This window comes from Mesoplodon densirostris, chromosome 15 (assembly GCF_025265405.1).
Source record: "Mesoplodon densirostris isolate mMesDen1 chromosome 15, mMesDen1 primary haplotype, whole genome shotgun sequence".
Taxonomy (NCBI): Eukaryota; Metazoa; Chordata; class Mammalia; order Artiodactyla; family Ziphiidae; genus Mesoplodon; species Mesoplodon densirostris.
Window position 1 is genome coordinate 32,560,137 of NC_082675.1, and position 19,692 is coordinate 32,579,828.

General features: G+C 41.4%; 1 protein-coding gene across 1 annotated transcript in view; it reads left to right on the forward strand.

Moving 5' to 3' along the window:
• Nucleotides 1-684: 684 nt before the first annotated feature.
• Nucleotides 685-19,692, forward strand: part of LAMA1 (laminin subunit alpha 1) — a 132,193-nt gene continuing 113,185 nt past the window's right edge. Inside the window, exons 1-5 of the mRNA XM_060118355.1 lie at nt 685-747; nt 6,660-6,724; nt 7,563-7,678; nt 10,221-10,391; nt 10,585-10,697. Coding sequence (XP_059974338.1) covers nt 685-747; nt 6,660-6,724; nt 7,563-7,678; nt 10,221-10,391; nt 10,585-10,697 — 528 coding nt within the window. The remainder of the gene's footprint in view (nt 748-6,659; nt 6,725-7,562; nt 7,679-10,220; nt 10,392-10,584; nt 10,698-19,692) is intronic.

Here is a 19,692-nt window from a genome sequence, read left to right on the forward strand (position 1 = left end):
ACTGAACCACTTTGCTGTACGCCTGAAACATTGTAAATCAACTATACTTCAATTTAAAAAATAAAAAGAGAAGTTGTATGTAAATGTGGCCTGTTTGAGAGTCACCTATTCATGCGGTCCAGGCTGGGTTCTGATTCACTACTAATGTGTGGAAATAGACTAAATTTTCCCTATTATCATAATGAAAATATAGGGGAAAATTCAGAAAATGAAAGAAAAATAATATTAGAAATCTTAATTTAATATGATGGGGGAGGAGGGCTCAAGGGCACTGCTGTGTCCTTGACCTTTCCCAAGTCTCTCCAGCTGTTTTCTTCGCTAGGATGGGGAGACAGCCCCACTTTCTGAGGATGGCCCTGTTTTTGCTCAGAGGCTCTTTTGAAAATGCTTCCTCTCCTCTGTCACCTAGACCTGGACCATGTCCCGGAAGCTCAAAGGCAAGGTCCCAGGGCAGCCAGGGGACGGATGCCGTGCTGTCCCCTCTGGCCCACCCCACCCCCGTGTGTAAAGCCCCCTCCAGGCCTCTGTGAAAAGACATCAGGTCAGAATACCAGCACCATCAGGACAGGACAGGCTGAAAGGGCTGGGTCTCTGTCAGCAATAGGCAGCGCAGGTACATAACCTTCTTTAAACTTTAACATCATCGAAGCATTTCACCATGTCTTCAATAGCATCATTTTCAACATGGATGAACCAGCCAGTAGCAGCATCACTCGGGTAGAACAGGACGGAGGAATCAAAACACTGGTTTGCTTCAATAGGTTGTCCTGGTTGGTGCTCAGGTGACCTTGTTTGTATGTTACATCTTTAATTTTGGAGGCCTTGACCTTTTTTTCCCTCTTTACAATAAGCCAAAAAACTTTGTTTTAACCAAAGTCCCGAATTCCCTCTAAAAATAATTGCCAAAGGTCTCCAAAACATAAATGTAGGACGGGGAATCTGGAGTTCTGGTTAAATAGTGACAGAAAACTCTGGAGGAAGTGTGATCTTACTCATCAGTCTGATGAACTTTGTGCCAGGGCTCGGCTGAATTGGCCAACTCCAGAGAGTTAGAGCTGGAAAAAACCCAAGAGACCATTTCATCTGCTGAAGTCAAAGCAGCAGCCCCAGGGAGATACTTAACCAGGAAGTAGCTCAGCCCCAGCCCTGCCCTGCAGAATCAGAATCTGCATTTGTGACAAGATCTCCAGCTGATCTGATAAAAGTTTGAGAAGCTCTGCGCCAACCCTCTCTCTGCCCAGTTCAGCACAGGATGACTTTCGTAAATCTTGTGCATAGTTCAATGATAAGGATCAAATCTGTGGATGCCAAGGGCCATTTTCTATTAATTCAACCTTAGGTCATGTTCACTTTTCTCATAGCACCGTTTTCATGTTGTGTGTCCCTGTCACCAGGAACTAGAGCATCTTTTCCGTCTTCACTCAGATTGCGCTGTGCTTGCAAGGTGGGTTTGGGGAAACGTGGAAGGTCCTGCATCTATCCCTGTGAAACTTATACTGGATTTATTTTAGCCACTGTTGAGATTCCACTCATTCCAGGACCCAGTGTGTTCACTTCCCATGAGTGTGATGCCTTGTTCTGTTGTTATCCACGTGGGGATTAATCATATCAAACAAGGGAGTGCTGGGCACGTGGGGTGGAGAACCGAACTTGTGTCTGTAAATAGTTTTGGGGAAAGTATACGCCTCCCGCTTTCCCCCTGAGAATGTGCCTGTATGGGGGATGGGCCTCTTCTGCTTTCCTTGGGACATCGGGTCATGGGGAGAGTCTGGATCACTGGCAGAGACGACCAGCAAGCTGCTGTGACAGAGGGAAGAACTCGGTGTCTGCAGTATGACAGGGCCAAAAGAAGAGGGGTTTAAACCAGAGAGAAGGGTCCTTGTTTACAAAAGCTACCGTGAGGTCCAGTAAACTGCAGGTGAACTGCACGCTGGGGATGGAGACCTTGACGAGGGCATTTTGAGTGATTTAAAGGAGGAGAATCCCGACTGAAGTTGAGTGAAGAGCCAGCCGTGAGGCCAGGAACTGAAGACAGTGATCAGGATTCTCATATACATCCTTGACTTAGTAATAGCTCTAAAAAAATAGACAGATTATCCCATTAAGCGTATGTATCTAGATAAAGAAGCAACCCAATCTCAGAAGAAACAATGGTACTAGAACTCAGAAAGTACAGTGTTATCAACCCCAGTGAAAATGATACCAAGATAATGTGACTCTGGACTTTTGATTGGGGTGTTTACTCTAGCTGTCAAATGTGTTTGTTGTTGGTCTCTGAGGTGGAAGGTATTGCAAATGCTTTCGTGGTTTGTAAGCTGTCCCTCTCAGTATGTTCTGGAATAAATGGAGCTGTAATCCGGTGGATCCAGCCTCCTCGGGGTCATTGTCCTGGTGTTAGAGGCGATAACGCATCGGGCATCTCGAATGCCAAGTGATCCAGTCAGAGGTCCATGGATGCTCGTGAGGACAGTCCCTGACAGTCCTGACTTTCACAAGGCATATCCAGAACCAACTACATAATTTTAAGAGCTGGTGCAAAATGAAAATGTGGGCCCCCTTGTTTACATTATGAGAAATTTCAAGACAGTGTCAACAGGGCTCTAAACCAAGGGCGACTGCACACCCATGAAGTGGCCTTGGGTACCTCCCTAAAGAGCATGCCAAAGCTTTAAAGCATAAGCAAGTAAAATTTATATAATGGAGCACGGAAGTGGCAGAAGAAGGGGGAAGAAATAACTAAGACCTTGAAGCGTTCGTAGAAAAGTTGGTGGTTTTTGGAAGCGTTTAGCTGGTTAGACAATGTTGAATTAATTGATGTTTTTAGGTATTTAAGCAAATGATATAAACACTGTAGACATGATACATGATATTGATACAAGCAGAATATAACTGCATTTTCATTCAACAGAGCTGTCAATATTCCACCTAAAGGCTGCACTTGCTTTTTGATTTCCCCTTAAGCTGAGTTCCCTCCTGTAAGAATTTAGAGGAGGGAGGAGGGGCAGTGGCTTCCCAGGGTAATGGGAATAATATGAAATATCAAAATACTTATGGATGTTGAGGTGCTTTTGCACTTTGCCTGTGTGCTATAGTGATTTCGATCCTGTAGAGCTTTTTAATTGTTGCCCTTAAATTTCAGTTTTGTGGCAACAAAAGAGAAAACCTCTTGATGGATGAATTGTAGTTATGGTCTCTGCAACTAAACTTGGGTATTGAGTCAAAACCCGCAGTGTCATCAAATATAAGCATTAAGGAACCTTTGTGGCAGGAGGAGGCGGTCTTGATAAGGTGTGATTTTCTACAGACAGTATTCAGGCCTAGGTCCTCATAGCTTGTTTATCTTACAGTGAAAACCTCTGTCTTTGTCAAGGACACCTCAAGCCCATTGCTATGGAAATGGACTCTAGCAAAACCCTTCCAAGGCCTTTTGCCCACCACCCCATCTGGGTTTTCTGAGATTAAATTTCTTTTCATCTTCCCACGTGAGAAAAAAAGTCAAGGGTGTTAAATGCCAGACTCCCAGGAGCTGGGATTTGACTTCTCCCTCAAGTTCCTGTGGGGTCTTTCTCTCTCTCTCTCCCATCTTTTTTTTTTTTTTTTTTTCCCCACTGTGCTGGAAAGAGCCTTGGAATCCCTAGAATATTGTAAAGCTTTTTCTTTTACTAACAGCCATCAATGATTAAATTGGTTTCGTCCAAAAACCAAGTATTTGCTTTTTGGGGGCGGGGGGAGGGGCCATTCATTCTCTGTCTCGGCTGAAAGGGGTCCGCTACGGCCCACAGGGGACTCAAGTCACTTTCCTTCACAAGTGCTCCCAAGTGGTAGATTTTTGAGAAATAAAATAACTGGTAAGTGTTGCAGAATTCTCATTGGAAACAGAAGCCCTGTTTGACACGAAGCAAGAAAACTTTCATCTATTTCAACTTTAGTGTCGATGTTTTATTGTTTCAACATTCTGAAAATATTGGTATGGTATTTGATAAAACAAGACCATTTAGTAATGATTAAAGTGATTTTAATGTATAATAAATAACTTGAAATAGAATGTCTTTAAATGGTGTAGTTCTGTTTGGCAAAATGTTGGTTGTAGGTTTCTTGTGGGAAAGAAACAGGAATAAGGAATCCCTTATTGTCAGAAGCTGCTGTCAAGGGCTGATCAATCAGAAGTAAAAGTGGGAAAACAGTTTCATTTATAATAATTTTCAAATACACCTACTTCATAATATACAGATATATTTGTATTGTTTTCTGGGAAAAAAGTTTGAGCTAAGATGAATTGTGCCACAGCTTGTAAAGAGCCTCCTGAACATATCATAGGGGTTGGGATGCATTACTGTAAGTAATTTCAGTTTAAACGTTCCTCGGTCTCCACCCCTCTCTCCTTTCATGTGTGGTCCTCAGCATCCACAGAGGGCGTGCCCTGAAAATACGCACGTGTGCCAAATGTGGGAAATCCGATGATAACCTACATCTCATGAGGGTGATTGTATTCCCTGGGAGTGAGGGAAAGTTTTCATTAGTTTCCTCAAGGCATCTCGTCTTCTGGTCCCGCAACCTGGCTGGCATTAAGGACTCATTTTCCACCTAGGGCCCCTGAGCTGGAGGCAGCTGCTTCTCCAGGCCACCTGGTCAGGTGGCTGAGGACTTCACCTGAGCAGGGCGTTAACTCCTGCCTTGGTCCAAGCCCCTCTCACCTTCACAATCCACCTGGATCCTCCTGGCTGCCCTTGTCCAGGGATGAGCTAGGTTCCTGGTAGAGGAGGTGGGAAAGCAGACTTACAGAGTCACCTATGCCATGAACTCCTGGCTCCCAGCACTTTAGCCGAAGTGCTTTCCCTGCCTGGGTTCTTGACCTTTTGGCGCCAGTGGACCCCTTTGACAAAGCTCACAGACCTATTCTCAGCATGTTTTTAATGCAAGGAGAATACAAAGAAAGCCAAATGTGTTAAACGATAGTGCTACCCCTGCATGGCTAGTCCCTTCTTATTTTTGAGGCAGCTGCCCAAATGTCACCCAGAGATGGCTTCCCTGTCAGCTTACAGAAGAATGAGAGGAGGGGATCGCTGTTTACAAATGTACATTTAGCTCGGCTCCAACTACACAGTGTTGCAAAGGCAACAACAGAAAGAATAATAAGAAGGAAAAGAGGAGAGGGAGGGCCAGAGGGTGGGGTGGGATGAGTGAGTTGGGGGAGCACTCCTGCTCAGCCTTCTGTGCAGGGACCCCCTGCCTTGGAGGAGGGTGGGGTGACCCGAGGGTCTGAGTTTCCTCCACGCCTCTTTCGTGATGTACAGCTTTCTGGGCTGCATGGTTCTCTCTTTAAAGGTAGATCCTTTTCGTACTTGGTGACCCTTAAATGCAAACCAACTACTTCATCTAAAACTTAATCAGAGATACAGAGACTCCAATAGATGAAATATAACCATGAAAGTCTAATTATAATTGTGTTAGTGATATCCACTGATAATATGAAAATAATCATAGCAATTATTTATTGAGCCCTTCATACATTGTATTAGGCCCTTTATGACACAATCTCATTTAATGCTCATAAATATTCCCAGGCATAGTGCTTCTCATTACACAGACAAGGAGACTGAGAGGGGAAGCCCTCAGCAGGCAACTGGTAGACCCGGAATTCAAGCCAAAGGCTTTCTGACTCAAAATCCCACATGCTCACTTCTTACCCAAAGCTGCTGTTACAGGCACTAGTGATTCTAATAGAGGTGATAGTAAACCCATGATTAGAATGGACAGTCCATATTAAGCCTGGACACCTCCAGGTTAGATATTAAATATGCCATTAAAAATGATCTGAACATATTTTCCCAGATCCTTTACCTTAGAATTGCAAATCATTTTCTTTTCAGAATATCACAATGACTCTGAGTATGGATTAGACAAATATAACATTTGCTAGAACCCTAAAATTTTTTTTCCAAAAAAGAAAAAAAAAGCTCATGAGAAAAAACTCATGCTTCTCTTACACCCAAAATGCATTAAGACCAAGAATGGTTGGCCTCGAATCATTTGAGAAATATTGATAAAGAAATTGCTGCAGTGAGCCTTAAACCTTGGCGCTAGTCAGTATTTTAGATACCCTATTTTTGAGATAGCAAAAATATTTTTTGCTGGGAAAAAGCCCAGAAACTTTTAAAAACAAATTATTCAATGTGGAAAGCATCTCAGCTAAAAACTGCGCTAATCATGTGTAGTAGCATTTTTTGCCCTCAGTTTCATGGTAGTTTTCACCTACTATTAATGAGGGAGTTTCCAGTAGATGAAAGTGGTCCTAAAATGCATTTAAGAAGGGCAAGTGGACCCAGACTGTGAATAAAGGGTTTTAAAAAAGAAAAGAATCTACTGGTGAGTGAGAAGGAATTTATTTCATGCTCGATGGAGTTTGGTGTCATGAAGTCTTTAGCTACTGGTTAAGTATAGGGGTGGAAAAATGATTCCATTGTGTGTCCCGAATGGGGGCAAAAGTACAAATCACAGTTAACACTAACTAAAGTAAATAATGTCTCAACAAAAATGTATAGTCGTCTAATATATTAAGTGCACGGCCAAGTGATGGGAAACTGTGTTGCATGTGCCTGCTGCAGGCCTCCTTCTGCCTTTGATTTTTATGTGTAAAGCCGAACTTTTGTTCTTGGCAGGTTCTTGATCCCAGTGCCCTTTCTGACACTCTGATTTCCTATTTCTCCTCCTACCTGAAGCTCACGTTAGTTGCCCTTTATTAAAATATTTCAGTAGTCTTTGAAAAGATTCAGCAACCTGAGGAATTTTTAAAAATTCTTCTTCAAACATGCTTCCTCCAGTACAAATTTCCAACTTTCCTTCATATTCTAGCAGCTGTGGTCATAGGCAACAAGGCATAATAATTATTCTAGAACTATGAAGTGAGAGCAAATGTAATAGGTAAGGAATAATTTTTAGTGAATATTTTTTCCCCCAAATGTGAGCTTATCTGAGAAGAAAGATTTAGTTTTAGTGAAAGGCAACCCTATAGATTTTAGAAATTAGTCAGTTCAAGGTGTTTCTACACAACCATGCTAACGAAGGGACTTATCTTTCTTTTTATTAAAAGTGTTTTTGGAATACCAGCCAGGTAAGGAAGTGTGGAAGTGCTTTAAAACCTGTCTAGTGTAAGACCTACCTGATTCCTACAATTGAGATATTATTCACCAAAGTTATGTTATGTTCACAAGGTTTAAACTTCTTTTTCTCAGTGACTCAGAGCACAGGGTCCTGAGTAGAGAGGCAGGTGCCCTCCTGACCCCTGCCGCCTTCACCCTCCACCTCCCCAGTAACTCAAGGCCCTTGCAGGTCGGGGTAGGGGGAGCCCCGGGCAGGAAGTGGGCTGTTCTCTTGATGTCCAGCAACTGGAGGGGGAGAAAAAAAGAGAAAGTGGGAACATTTCTTTGGTTAACTGGTAAAGGATTTGTTGATAGAGAAATGCATTGTTCAATGAGTTCCTGTGGCCTTTTTTCTTCTCCTTGCTTGGCTAGTCTGTGAGAAGGGACGGGGTAGAGTTGATTGCACTGCACATCCAAATGCAGAGACGTGACCCCGAGCCCGGAAACACCACTGCAGCTGTTTGGACGTAACACCACAGTTCTTAAACTTAATATTTACCTCGGTACCAAACAGAATAAATATCAGCTCCTCTCCCCATGTAAGTACCACTCCCAAGAATTACACGTCGCTTTAGGAACTAGATCATTGCCTAAAATGTAAGTGTCTAACTACTGGTTGAGAAAAATAATAATTTGGGGACCTGCGTAATTAAATGCATCTGTTTTTTCATAAAGCCTTTTTAATTAACAAAGAAATCCCTTTAAAAGGATATGATAAAAATGACCAACTTTAAGTTAAAAACAAAAAAATAAATAACATATTAAAACTTTATATGATGTAAGTCTGTGTTATGTTTCAAAATTAAGAGTAATGCTCTCAAATACAATATTCCATAACTATTTTCTATTGAGAGGCTAAGGATCTATTGATTTAAGTAGGGCCATTCTCCTAGGATAGAACTGCTAATAGGTAGCTCTGTTTTATGTGGAAAGTCTTTGGAAGACTACCTAATAAGTTTTTTTTTCTATTTATATTCCTTTTTATTTTGACTGAACCATAAGTTATTTTTTTAATAGATGCATGGTGAGTTTTTTTTAATATAGCAACTCATAAAAATAACCATTTTTATTTTATAATTTAAATTATTAAAATATTTGTAATAGAAAAGGTTGGGAACTCCCTGGCGGTCCAGTGGTTAGGGCTCCGCGTTCTCACTGCTGAGGGCCTGGGTTCAACTGCTGGTTGGGGAACTAAGATCCCACATCCTACAAGCCATGAGGCGTGGCCAAAGGAAAAAAGAAAAAGAGAAAGGTCATTGAAAATATTAAGCGGTACCTAAAAAATAAAAATTAAATACATGAATTCCTTCTAGATTACTAAAATTATATTGTGCTTTTTCAAATTTCACTGGAAAAAAATATTTTAGAGATAATATTGACTCTATGCCCTTTATAAAGAAAAGTTTATCTTCTGTGACCGTGAGTCAAGTTCTGGTAAATTAGAGGAAGCCCACTTAACTGAAACCCCACCTCCTCACACTACCTGAGTTCACAGCATCCATTCATGAAGAACACCTCTTCTGTATCACTTGCCCCATCCTTTCTAGAACTTTAGAGAATCTTCACTGCTATGATCCTCTTTACCAAGATAAAGTCAAATCTCTAAAGAACTCAATGGAGTTATTTTTCTCACAGTCATCCAAAGGTTGTTTTCTGAAGACTTTGGATCAGCTGCTTAAAGATAAAAATCTCTGGAGACAAAGAGATTATACAAAGACAGAGATTCATACTGACTTGAAGAGAATTTTGAAAACTGGATCTTTGTGTTCTAATGTTTTCTTCACCAAAGCAAACAGGCAGTAAAGAAAGCAAAGAGAAATCCTAGATAATCATAGGAAAGACCTCGTAAGTACTAGCCGAGGCACCTGGAACAAAGTGAACACAGGATGGATGTCCTACGTGGAAGTTGCTTGAATTTCAGTGGCAAATACGGGTTTTGGGTCACTTGAACCTTGTCTTAAAACCTATGTTCCCAACATTTTATTATGAACATTTTCAATCAGAAAAGTGGAAAAAACTGTACAGTGAACATCTATGCTCCTACCTAGATTCTGCAACGAACATTTACCTATTCTCTTCCTCACCTGTCCGTCCATGTATCCATCTCTACCCTTCAATCCAGCTTAATTTTTTGATGCATTTCCAAGTGAGTTAAAGACCTAAGTATACTTTGCTCCTAAACTGTTCAGCATTTGCATCAATATTTTTATGACTCTTTTAAAAAGAATTTTTTTATGACTTTTTTATTTTTTGAGGTCACATCAACCTATAGTGGAATACACAAATCTACCCAAACCTTGTGCATTCTGTGATTTTTCACACCTGCGTGTGCCTGTGCACTGCAAACCTTTATCAGGTAGAGAATGGAGCCCAGCCCCACAAAATTCCCTCCAGTCCCTTCATGGTTAGTCCCCATCCTTAGCAACTACTGTTCGGTTTTTCCTATAGATGAGCTTTGCTTGTCCTAGAATTTCATGTAGATGAAATTGACATATATACTGCTTTCCTATAGGGCTCCCTCCACTCAGCATGTGAACTTACCATCTTTTTCTTTCTTTTTTTTCTTTCTATTTATTATTTTATTTTTTTAATTAATTAATTTTTTTTTTTTTTGGGTGCACCACACAGCTTGTGGGATCTCAGTTCCCCAACCAGGGATTGTACCCGGGCCACAGCAGTAAAAGCGCCAAATCCTAACTACTAGGCCACCAGGGAGCTCCCCTCTTTCTTTCTTTCTTTTTTTTTTAATTGAAGTATAGTTGATTTACAATGTTTCAGGTGTAAAGTGATTCACTTATATATATAGATATATTCTTTTTCAGATTCTTTTCCATTATAGGTTATTATATGATATTGAGTAGAGTTCCCTGTGCTGTACAGTAGGTCCTGATTGTTTCTCTGTTTTATATACAGTGGTTGTATCTGTTAATCCCAAATTCCTAATTCATCCCTCTCCCCTCCTTTCCCCTTTGGTAACTGTAAGTTTGCCACCTCTTTCTGATTTGCTTGCAAAGTGAGATGAAGTGATCTGACCTTTCGGTTTCAAGTGGCGGAGCTGATCTGGTGCCTTTTGACTTTCAGGGCTGTTCCCTGCCATTCTCAACCTCGCCAGCAATGCCCACATCAGCACCAATGCGACCTGCGGGGAGAAGGGGCCGGAGACCTACTGCAAGCTGGTGGAGCACGTGCCCAGGAGGGCCATGCGCAATGCCCAGTGCCGGCTCTGCGACGGCAGCAGTGCCAACCCCAAAGGCAAGTGGCGCCCCCTTCGGGAGGACCCGTGGAAATGTACACCTTCCGAACCGACTACTGGAGACTTGTGTTAGGGAGCCGCAGACCTGCGTTCTCCTCACCGCTGTTCATTTCCACTGATTTTACAGTTCAGAAGTTAAAAAACTTAAACCAGAAGCTGAGAGCATTGGGTGTTTTTGTTTTCTTTCAACAGAACGCCATCCCATATCGAATGCCATCGATGGCACGAATAACTGGTGGCAGAGTCCCAGCATCCAAAACGGGAGAGAGTACCACTGGGTCACCATCACTCTGGACTTGAGACAGGTGGGTAAGGCCAGAACCACTGCAGGATGCCTGTGGGTTGCTGGGTTGTAATCTCATGAGCTTCCGGAAAGTCCACTCGTTTCTTAATACGTTTACATTCTGGTCTCACTGCTTTTCCACCCGGTGAATTTAAGTAAGACACAGAAGTTGTCCTTGGTACCGTTTCTTGTCACGTTTATCATGCCCAGGTATCCTTGGGGAGATGAGTGGAGTGCTTCCACGTGGTCTGATGTTCTTAGAAGCTATGTCAGGACGCTGATCATCCACTCTGGATGCCATGCCAGGCGGTACCCAGGTGTCCACACACACTGCAGGTGGAGTCACAAAACACATGCATTTCCGGTGGCCCTTTGAGCTTGTTATCTTGCTGTTATCGCTATGCGGCTGTTGTAAAAGAGTTCTACGTAGAAAACAAAGCTTGGAAACAAAAGAGGATAGTCTTAAACCTCTGGACATTGCCTCACCCCTGTCACGCTGTCTGCGAGGGCTGTGAGTACCTGGGAGTGTCCATTCCTGCTGTGAGCAAGCCTTCAGCACGAGCTGGGAAAGGCAAGGTTTAAATGGCTCAGACCCCACTTGCATCCCCTTGCTTTGCTTTAAGACCACATAGGAGAATGGAGAGAAACATGGTACGGGCTCTGGCTGCTCCAAATATTTCTGGGGAAGGAAAGGAGAAGGAAAGAAATCTGACTAGAAAGGATGAAAAAGAAAGGTGGCAGCTATTGTCAAATATCTGATTTCAGTTCTCCAGAAAAGTGATGGCATAGCCTTCTTATTTATGTCCATTCCGTTTCTCTTGGATTAGAACTCATCACTGTTGTGTGAAATATCCTTGAAAGAGACGACTAGTTGAAATGTGCACTGTAGGATGGAAATAGGAATTTTGGAGATCTCATGATGAAGAGTCATAATTCTTTGAATAAGTGATCATTAAAAAATATGTAGGATTTTAAGTAGAAAACAAGACAATACTGTGTCTGTTCGTGCACAAGGAACTTTTGAGCTCTAATCGTAACAGTAAATGAGGTGGTAAAATGTGAAGTTCAGAAGACATTTTTAAAGTTCAGGTTCATAGTATCAACGTAAGTGAAATAATACTTCTGGGTGTTTCCAGCCACGAATCCTGAATTAATATGTCATGCCTTTGTATTTTCAAATCTGCCTGAAGGAAAAGAGAAAAAAGCCCTTTTTTGCCCTGGTTTTTGTTTTTGTTTCAGTGGTAAGGATGCTTCTGCAGGAAATGTTGGTTTTCTCATCATCTTTTCAATGTATTTTCCTTCTTTAAGGGAAAAACTACAACATTTTCATCATTACAAATGCGATACTATGTGAGTTTGGCCAAATTCACAGCTGGACATTTTACAAGTAGACTTCAAATCCATGTTCAACTGTTGTTTATCTTGCAATTTGTCAATTTCGACTTCTCCTAACAGGAGATCTTTTTGCTGTAAGTTGGACTGAATCAGCTTGAGGAATTCGGGGGCCTCACTTTTAGGTCTTTAAGGCATATTCAAACACAAGCATACACACAGAAGTATAGGCTTCTAAGTACCTTCTAGTGTTTTTACATAAGCTTCTAAATTGAGATTATTTAAAATAACAAAATACTCAGAATTTTCTTTACCTTTTACACAACGTAAAGTTTCTACTGTGCTTTCAGTTTAAAAAAAGTGCAATATGATTATCGCTGAGCAAACCTTTCTCAGATACTTATTTATTGAGCCTTTTGATTGTGAAAATTTTTGAATATGTAGAAAACAGTATTATTGTGACACACACATACCCACCCCGGAGATTCAGGAATTTTTTAGCAGTTTGCCACATTTGTTTCATCTTGGGAACACTTCCCAAGTAAGTTGCAGTCATGGTGACATTGGACCAATACAAGATTTTTTGTATCTTCAGAAAATAGGACATTTGTTCTGAATAGGCACCAGGCCATTAGCTAACAAAACTAACAGTAATTTCCTAGTAACTATTTCTCCACCCATATCCAGTTGTCCCAATTTAGCCACCCATGTCTTTTATAGCTTTTATTTTCCTTTTTCAAACCAGGATCAGTAAGGAACACTCATTGCATTTGATGCCTGTTAGGTGCGTGTTAAATCTCTTCTAATCTGAATTGTCCTCTCTTACTTTTTTAAAAATGATATTCAGTTTTTGAATAGATGAGGCCAGTTGTCTTGTAGAATATCCCACATTCTGGATTTGTCCGGTGGTTTCATTGTGATTTTGTTAACATGTTCCTTTATGCCCTCTATTTCTTATGAACTAAACTCAGCTCTAAAGTCTTGATTACTTTCCAGTTCAATATTTTTGGCCAGAACCCACCGTTGGCGATCCGGGCTGCTCTGTTGCATCCAGAGCTGGTTGTCCCATGAGGAGTGAGGCTATATTTGGGTCCTGCTTAGGTACTGACAGCCGGATGGCTCCCTTCCTCCTCATCTCATCCTTGTTTCCTGGGCCTCATTGACACTCAGCTCTAGACGTGGTTATACCTTCTGATGACTTTTCTGTCGTCCAAGTCTGCGTATTTCCCTGTCAGGCCAACAATTCACCAGCTGGTAGCTAATTTCTAGATTATACACCCCATGAGGGCAGGGACTACAGCTGTCTGCTTCCTCCCTTCTTCTTCCTCTTCCCTTTTCCTTCCCTGGTAACGTTTATGGAGGCTTGACTTCACACCCAGACGTCGGCAGAGGTGAGGCAGGGAGTGTGTAATCACACTGTGAATCAGCGCTTTCTTTTCACACTCCCCTCCTTTTGTTGGTTCACAGCCTGATTAAAAGATGACCATCAACTAATAACCCGTGGACTGCTTTGTTTCACTCCTATAAAAATGTACACTCTGAAGTACAGGTTTCTAAAGTAAAATTAGGCAGACCTCAGTGTTATCAGGAATCAACAATTTCATGTTGTAAATGTGTTCATGTAACTTAATAAATATGTCAGCCCCTGAGGTTTTATGACCAAATCAGTCAGTTTCGTTCTGTTTTGGCAAATGACAAAGACATTGATACCATTCTTGGTTCTCTAGTTGATGAGGGCTGTAGAAATTATGGCATTTTAGCCTCTGTATATAGGGTTTGGTTACCTGAAAGATAAACTAAAGAAAAGATAAAAAGTGGTGTTATCAGAAAGTCCATAAATATTGTGTGGTTTGCAATAAGATTTAACTACGGAGTGTTTGCTTTGGTAACACATTACAAGAGGAACGATTAGATTTATTTCTTTACTTCTTTAAAATAATGCCTACTATTCATTTCTTGCATCGATTCACCATATTTTAGAATTTACGCTGATATCTAGCAACGTCTTACTTAAAAAGAAAACAATCTGTGGGAATTGAATGAGTGCGGTATTTTGTTTTAAGAAAAAAAAATGAAACTGACGAGTCACTTTAACAAATGTAAAACGAACATATACATGGGTGGTGTCCAGTCATAAACCATTGCTCACTGTCCAATGACTTAGCATGATACCATGGACATGAGCCCAGGATCTCTTGTGATAACTTAAAATTTTAAAGAAATCATTCTGAGAGAGTGAGCATACACATTTGATAGATCTTGAATTTTGTGATTGTCAGCATTCTTTTAGTTGTTAATTATATTAAACTATATATATTCTCTATTAAATATATTAAAATGTATTCCTATGGTAGAGTTTCTCAACTTAAGAACTCAAGGATTTCCAGTTTGAGATACTCTTAAGTTAAGACACTGGGCAGATAAAAAGATGTTCAACGTCTTTCATCATTAGAGAAAAGAAAATCCACAATGAGATACCACTTTACACCCATTAACATGGCTATTATTAGAAAACAGAAGGGGCTCCCCTGGTGGCGCAGTGGTTGGGAGTCCGCCTGCCGATGCAGGGGACACGGGTTCGTGCCCCGGTCCGGGAGGATCCCACATGCTGCGGAGTGGCTGGGCCCGTGAGCCATGGCCACTGAGCCTGCGCATCTGGAGCCTGCACTCCGCGACGGGAGAGGCCACAACAGTGAGAGGCCCACGTACTGCAAAAAAAAAAAAAAAAAAAAAACAGAAAATAAAGGTTGGTGAGGGTGTGGAGAGATTGGAACCCTTGTGTATTGCTGGTTGGGGATGTAAAATGGTACAACACTATGGAAAACAGTATGGTGGCTTCTCAAAAAGTTAAACAGAATTTCCATATGATCCAGCAGTTCCACTTCTAGCTATATCCCCAAAGGAATTGAAAGCAGGAATTCAAAATGATATTTGCACACCCATGTGTTGTAGCAGCCCATTCACAGTAGCTGAAAGGTGGAAGGAACCAAGTGTCCATCAACAGTGAATCGATAAACGAAATGTGGTCTGTACATAGAATGGATTATTTTGCCTTAAAAAGGAAGCAAATTGTGATATATGAACAACATGGATGAACCTTGAAAATGTGTTAAGTGAAATGAGCCAGACACGAAAGGACCAATACTGTATGATTCCACTTATGTGCAGTCCCTAGAGTAGTCATATCTATGGAGGCAGAAAGCACCAGGTGCTGAGCAGAGGGGGATGGGGAGTGAGTGTTAATGGGTGCAGAGTTGCAGTTTGGGAAGATGATGAGGCTCTGGAAAGGGATGGTGGTGATGGTTGCACAATGATGTGAATGTACCTAATGCCACTTAGGAATTGTGCACTGAAAATGGCTAGAATGGTCATTTTAATGTTATATGTATTTTACCACAATTAAAAAATGTTAAAATACTGTGAAATACATGCTGTTTTCTATCAGCCAGGGTCCAATCAAGAAAACAGAAACCACAGCAGTTATTTAAAGGGACAGGTCTAGTAGGAGGAACTGGTTAATCGGTGTGAGAGAACTGGGAAAGAGAGTGCCTAGCTAACTCAGAGTTAACCACTGAGGAGGAACTAAGGGAGGCGATTGGGGTTACCCACAGCTAGAGGCTTGCAGGAGAGTACCCCACCTGAGCCGGGGTGAGGAGGCTTATGTGGGGAGTTCCGGAAAGCCAAAGACTGGGGCCAACTGCTGCTGGGCGAAGGACACTGACCAGAACAGCAAGTAGACAGAGGGGAAAAACCCTCCCTCCCTCCTCCAGCCTCCCTCCTCTGGCCTCCCTGCCTCAAACTAGTGCCTTCAAACCCCGAGAAGCAGAGTCCAGCAGGTGGATTTGCAGTCACTTTGCAACCGGCAGTAATACTGTCATCTCAGTAGGTGATCACTGTGCCAGGGCAGTGACATGAACACAGATCGGCAGCCTTGAAATCCTGGGTCAGAATTTTGTTATACAGTGGTCAGCCAGATTCAGAATATGCTTTTATAAATTTTTAGATTAACTTTGGAATGAAAATGCAAAATTCATAATCCTCATGGCGAAATCATGGACTGCCTTCTAATACGTGGACAGACTAGGTGTCCTGGGATCTCAGCTGAGAGGCTGCCGTAGGTGACACTGTGACTTTAAGGACAGTGGTGTGGGAAGTGGAAGCAGTTCTGTTTATTTCTGTCTGTATTTATTTATTATTCCTTTTTGGTCGTGTGGCATCGTGGCGGAGACGTTTGTCAAGGGGGGTTGGGTGCTATGCTTTCGGACAGCTTACAAAGTAAAATGCAACACTACTCTATATAAAATGGATAAGCAACAAGGACCTACTGTATAGCACAGGAAACTATATTCAATGTCTTATAATAACTTAATGGAAAAGGATCTGAAAAAGAATATACATATGAAACTGAACCACGTTGCTCTATACCTGAAACTGATACACCATTGTAAATCAACTGTACTTCAATTTAAAAAAAAAGAATGAAGGAGGGTTCCTGGTTGAGCACCTGACAAATTCCTTATAAAAAATATGAGTTTCCTTTCCCCCGTCCCACTGGTAGTCCACAAATGACTTAGGAGTCCTAAAAATCTTCAGGTATCACATGGGAAACATTAAGCAAGATACAATGTAATTAGAGTTAGCTAATAGGGTTAGCTAAGAAGTGCAATTATGCAAATTTCCAGAAAATAAACTCATAAGTCAGTAATTCTTGTTTTTTTCTTAATTAGGGAAGTAATATAGGCTCACTGTAGAAAAACTGGAAGGTACAGATAAGTGTAAAGAGACAGAAAAACCTGTCATCCCTTCACTCTGACACGACCACCAATAACATCAGTGTACGTGCTTTTAGACTTTTGCATGCATGTCTATGTATTTAAATTAATAACGTAGTCATAGGGCTGCCGTTTATTCCATACTCCTGCAGGCCAGGCTTTCTGCGGAACCCTCGTTCTGGACTAGCTCATGGAACCCTCATAATCACACTATGAGTTTGGTTCTGCACTATCTCCTTTTGACAAATGGCAGAACTGAGCCTTAGTTGAAGTAATTCAAGGGTAGAACTCACCCCTGTCTGCATTCTTGGACGGTATCATCCTTCCGGCTGAGGTTTGTGACAAATACGTTTGTGTCCTGATGTTTTATTTAACTTTATAGCATGATCATTTCCCAGTATAACTAAAATCATTATTAATAATTTTAAAGCTGCGTTAACATCCTACTCTATGGCTTACCCATGATTTGCATAACAGCTCCCACGCCTGACATGTTGGTTGCTTTTCTGTTACGGGTAATAACTTGAGGTTTCAGTGAAAAAGGATTGCATGCCAGTGAAGGAGTGCAGTGCATACAAATTATTTTCAAGGCTCATATGGCAAGTTTCTGTTTAGTTTTGAGTCTCCCTTTCAAAAGAAATGTTCATTGCCTGTTGTGTATAGGAATCTATACATATATTCATATATATTGTGTATATGTATAGAAATCTATATATAATATATAGAACTTAGTATAGAATTTAGAATAATATAGAATTTAGTAATGTACTATATAGAATACAGTATATTATCTACATAGCATATAGAATCTACATATGTATATGAACACTCAACCTATATATTGTATATTCATATACTGTGCATATGTGTGTCTATATACATATATATAGGTATCTATATAGGTATAGGTTATAGACTCGACAGCATTTTTTTCTCATCCACGTCACTTCATCTCCAACAATCCTGGAGAGGAGATGGCCCCCTCTTTGCAGGTGAAGAAGTGGCAGCGCAGAGTGGTCCCCTGGCTTGCCCAGTGTCACATGGCTGTATCTGCTGCAACTGGGGCTGGACACCACAACTTCTGGTTCCTTCCACACCACCCACACAGTCTCACCTCATTTGTTCCCGGTCTCCCATCATTGTTTCTCTTTCTGTTACGATTTCCTGGGGAGACTGGCAGGAGTTCTGACAATTTCCTCCTGATTTGGGAGAGTCTGGGTTCTTCCTAAACCCCTGTTTTCTTTGTCACTCAGTGGGGTCCTTTCCCCTGGGAACGGGGCAGAGTATCAACGCTTCTCTCCTGGTAAATGTGGGTGCTCTCTAACATGTGATTTTTGGCCAAGAAGCAGGAAAATGAATCAATGTTTAGTAATCTCCTTTCAAAATGTTTAAACCTGGGCAAAAATGTTCACTGGGAGTGGTCAGATTTGTGAGTAAAAATGTGTAATGTCCCGTTAGAAGACAAAGTGTGTTTCGTAAAAAAGGAAACATTTCCTATGGCATTGAAAATAAAGGCTGCTTTTTTGAAGCAGTGCTTTATACTCTGTGTAGGTTTAATTAGGAAGTAGCACTTTGTTGTGGGCACATAATCACAGAAGGGCCTTTGTTTTATGCAAACCTTTAGACAAGAGCTGCTTGTTTGCTGGGTTTTATAAAACCTCATTAATCTGGACGTCTACTGTTGTTTTTTTTTCCCCAAAAAATTTCTGAAAAATTGGCCAGAGCTGGATTGAGGTTTATTATTGTATCGTCTGTATGTAAAGTGTTTGCTAAGCACATTGGCACGGTAAATAAAAAAAGAACAGGCAAATTTCACATTCTTAAGGCAGAAAATCTTGAAAGACTTTTAGAACAAGAGTTGCATGTAAATTGGAGCTTCTCATTACAAATGAGTCTTGGGTGTTTGTTAAAAGAGTTCAGGCAGAAATTGATCCTGGAAACCCTGGTAGAAATGACCATGACTGTGTATTTGTATTTATTCAAAATGATTTTATTTCAATTTTATATTACTTCATACTGGGCTTAACCAATTTCAAATTTTTCTTGAATTTGTTTGGCAAAATGAATAGATTGGAAGAAATCAAGCCCTTCATTACTATTTGGAAGTAAGCCACACGAAATTCTTCTCCTTCATTTTTATCTTTTCCGTCCTATTCTCCATGAAGCTGCTTGTCTCAGAGATATGTCTGTCTTTTGTTTTCACATTTTTGTTATCTCATTTTGTTTTCTCCTACACAGCAGCTTTTCCAATTATCTACTGCTTTGTAAGAGACCACTGCCAAACTTTATGGCTTAAAGCAACATTCATCTTATATCTTTCTGGGTTTGTTTCTAGGGGTCAAGTTTTCAGGAAGGGCTTGACTGTGAGTGGTTGTATCTCAGGCTGTAGTCCTTGGGATGGAGCTTCTGGGGGAGGGGGCGCTGGGGCAGCTGAGGGCTGGCCAAGGCTCTCCCTTCATGTGGTCTCAGGGCTTGTCTGTGTGGACTCTCCTTGTGGGCTAGGGGCTTCCTCACAGCATGGCAGCCCGAAGGCAGCATTGCGAATAGGGCAGTTCAGGGCTTCAGCACAAGTGTTCCAGAGAAAGAGGCAGAAGTTGCATCCCTTTAAGACCTGGCCTCAGTGTCACACAGCATCTTCCTCTCTGCTCTTTGGACCTCCCAGTCTCTGAAGTGGGCAAAGATTCAAGTGGAGAAAACATGAGGCAACCCCAGCCTGCCACAGGAAGAGGGGTAAAGACTTTGAGATGCGTCTGAACCCCCCACTGCCTCCTCGCACTTCTGAAAAGAGGCTTCTCTCTGCTGGTCTCCCATAGCTTACCTTTTAGGGACTATACCTTTATCTTTAGGTGATGTAAAGAGCTATAGGACCAAGTGGCAATACAGATATTGTACCTTAAATTGTTCAATGTTAAT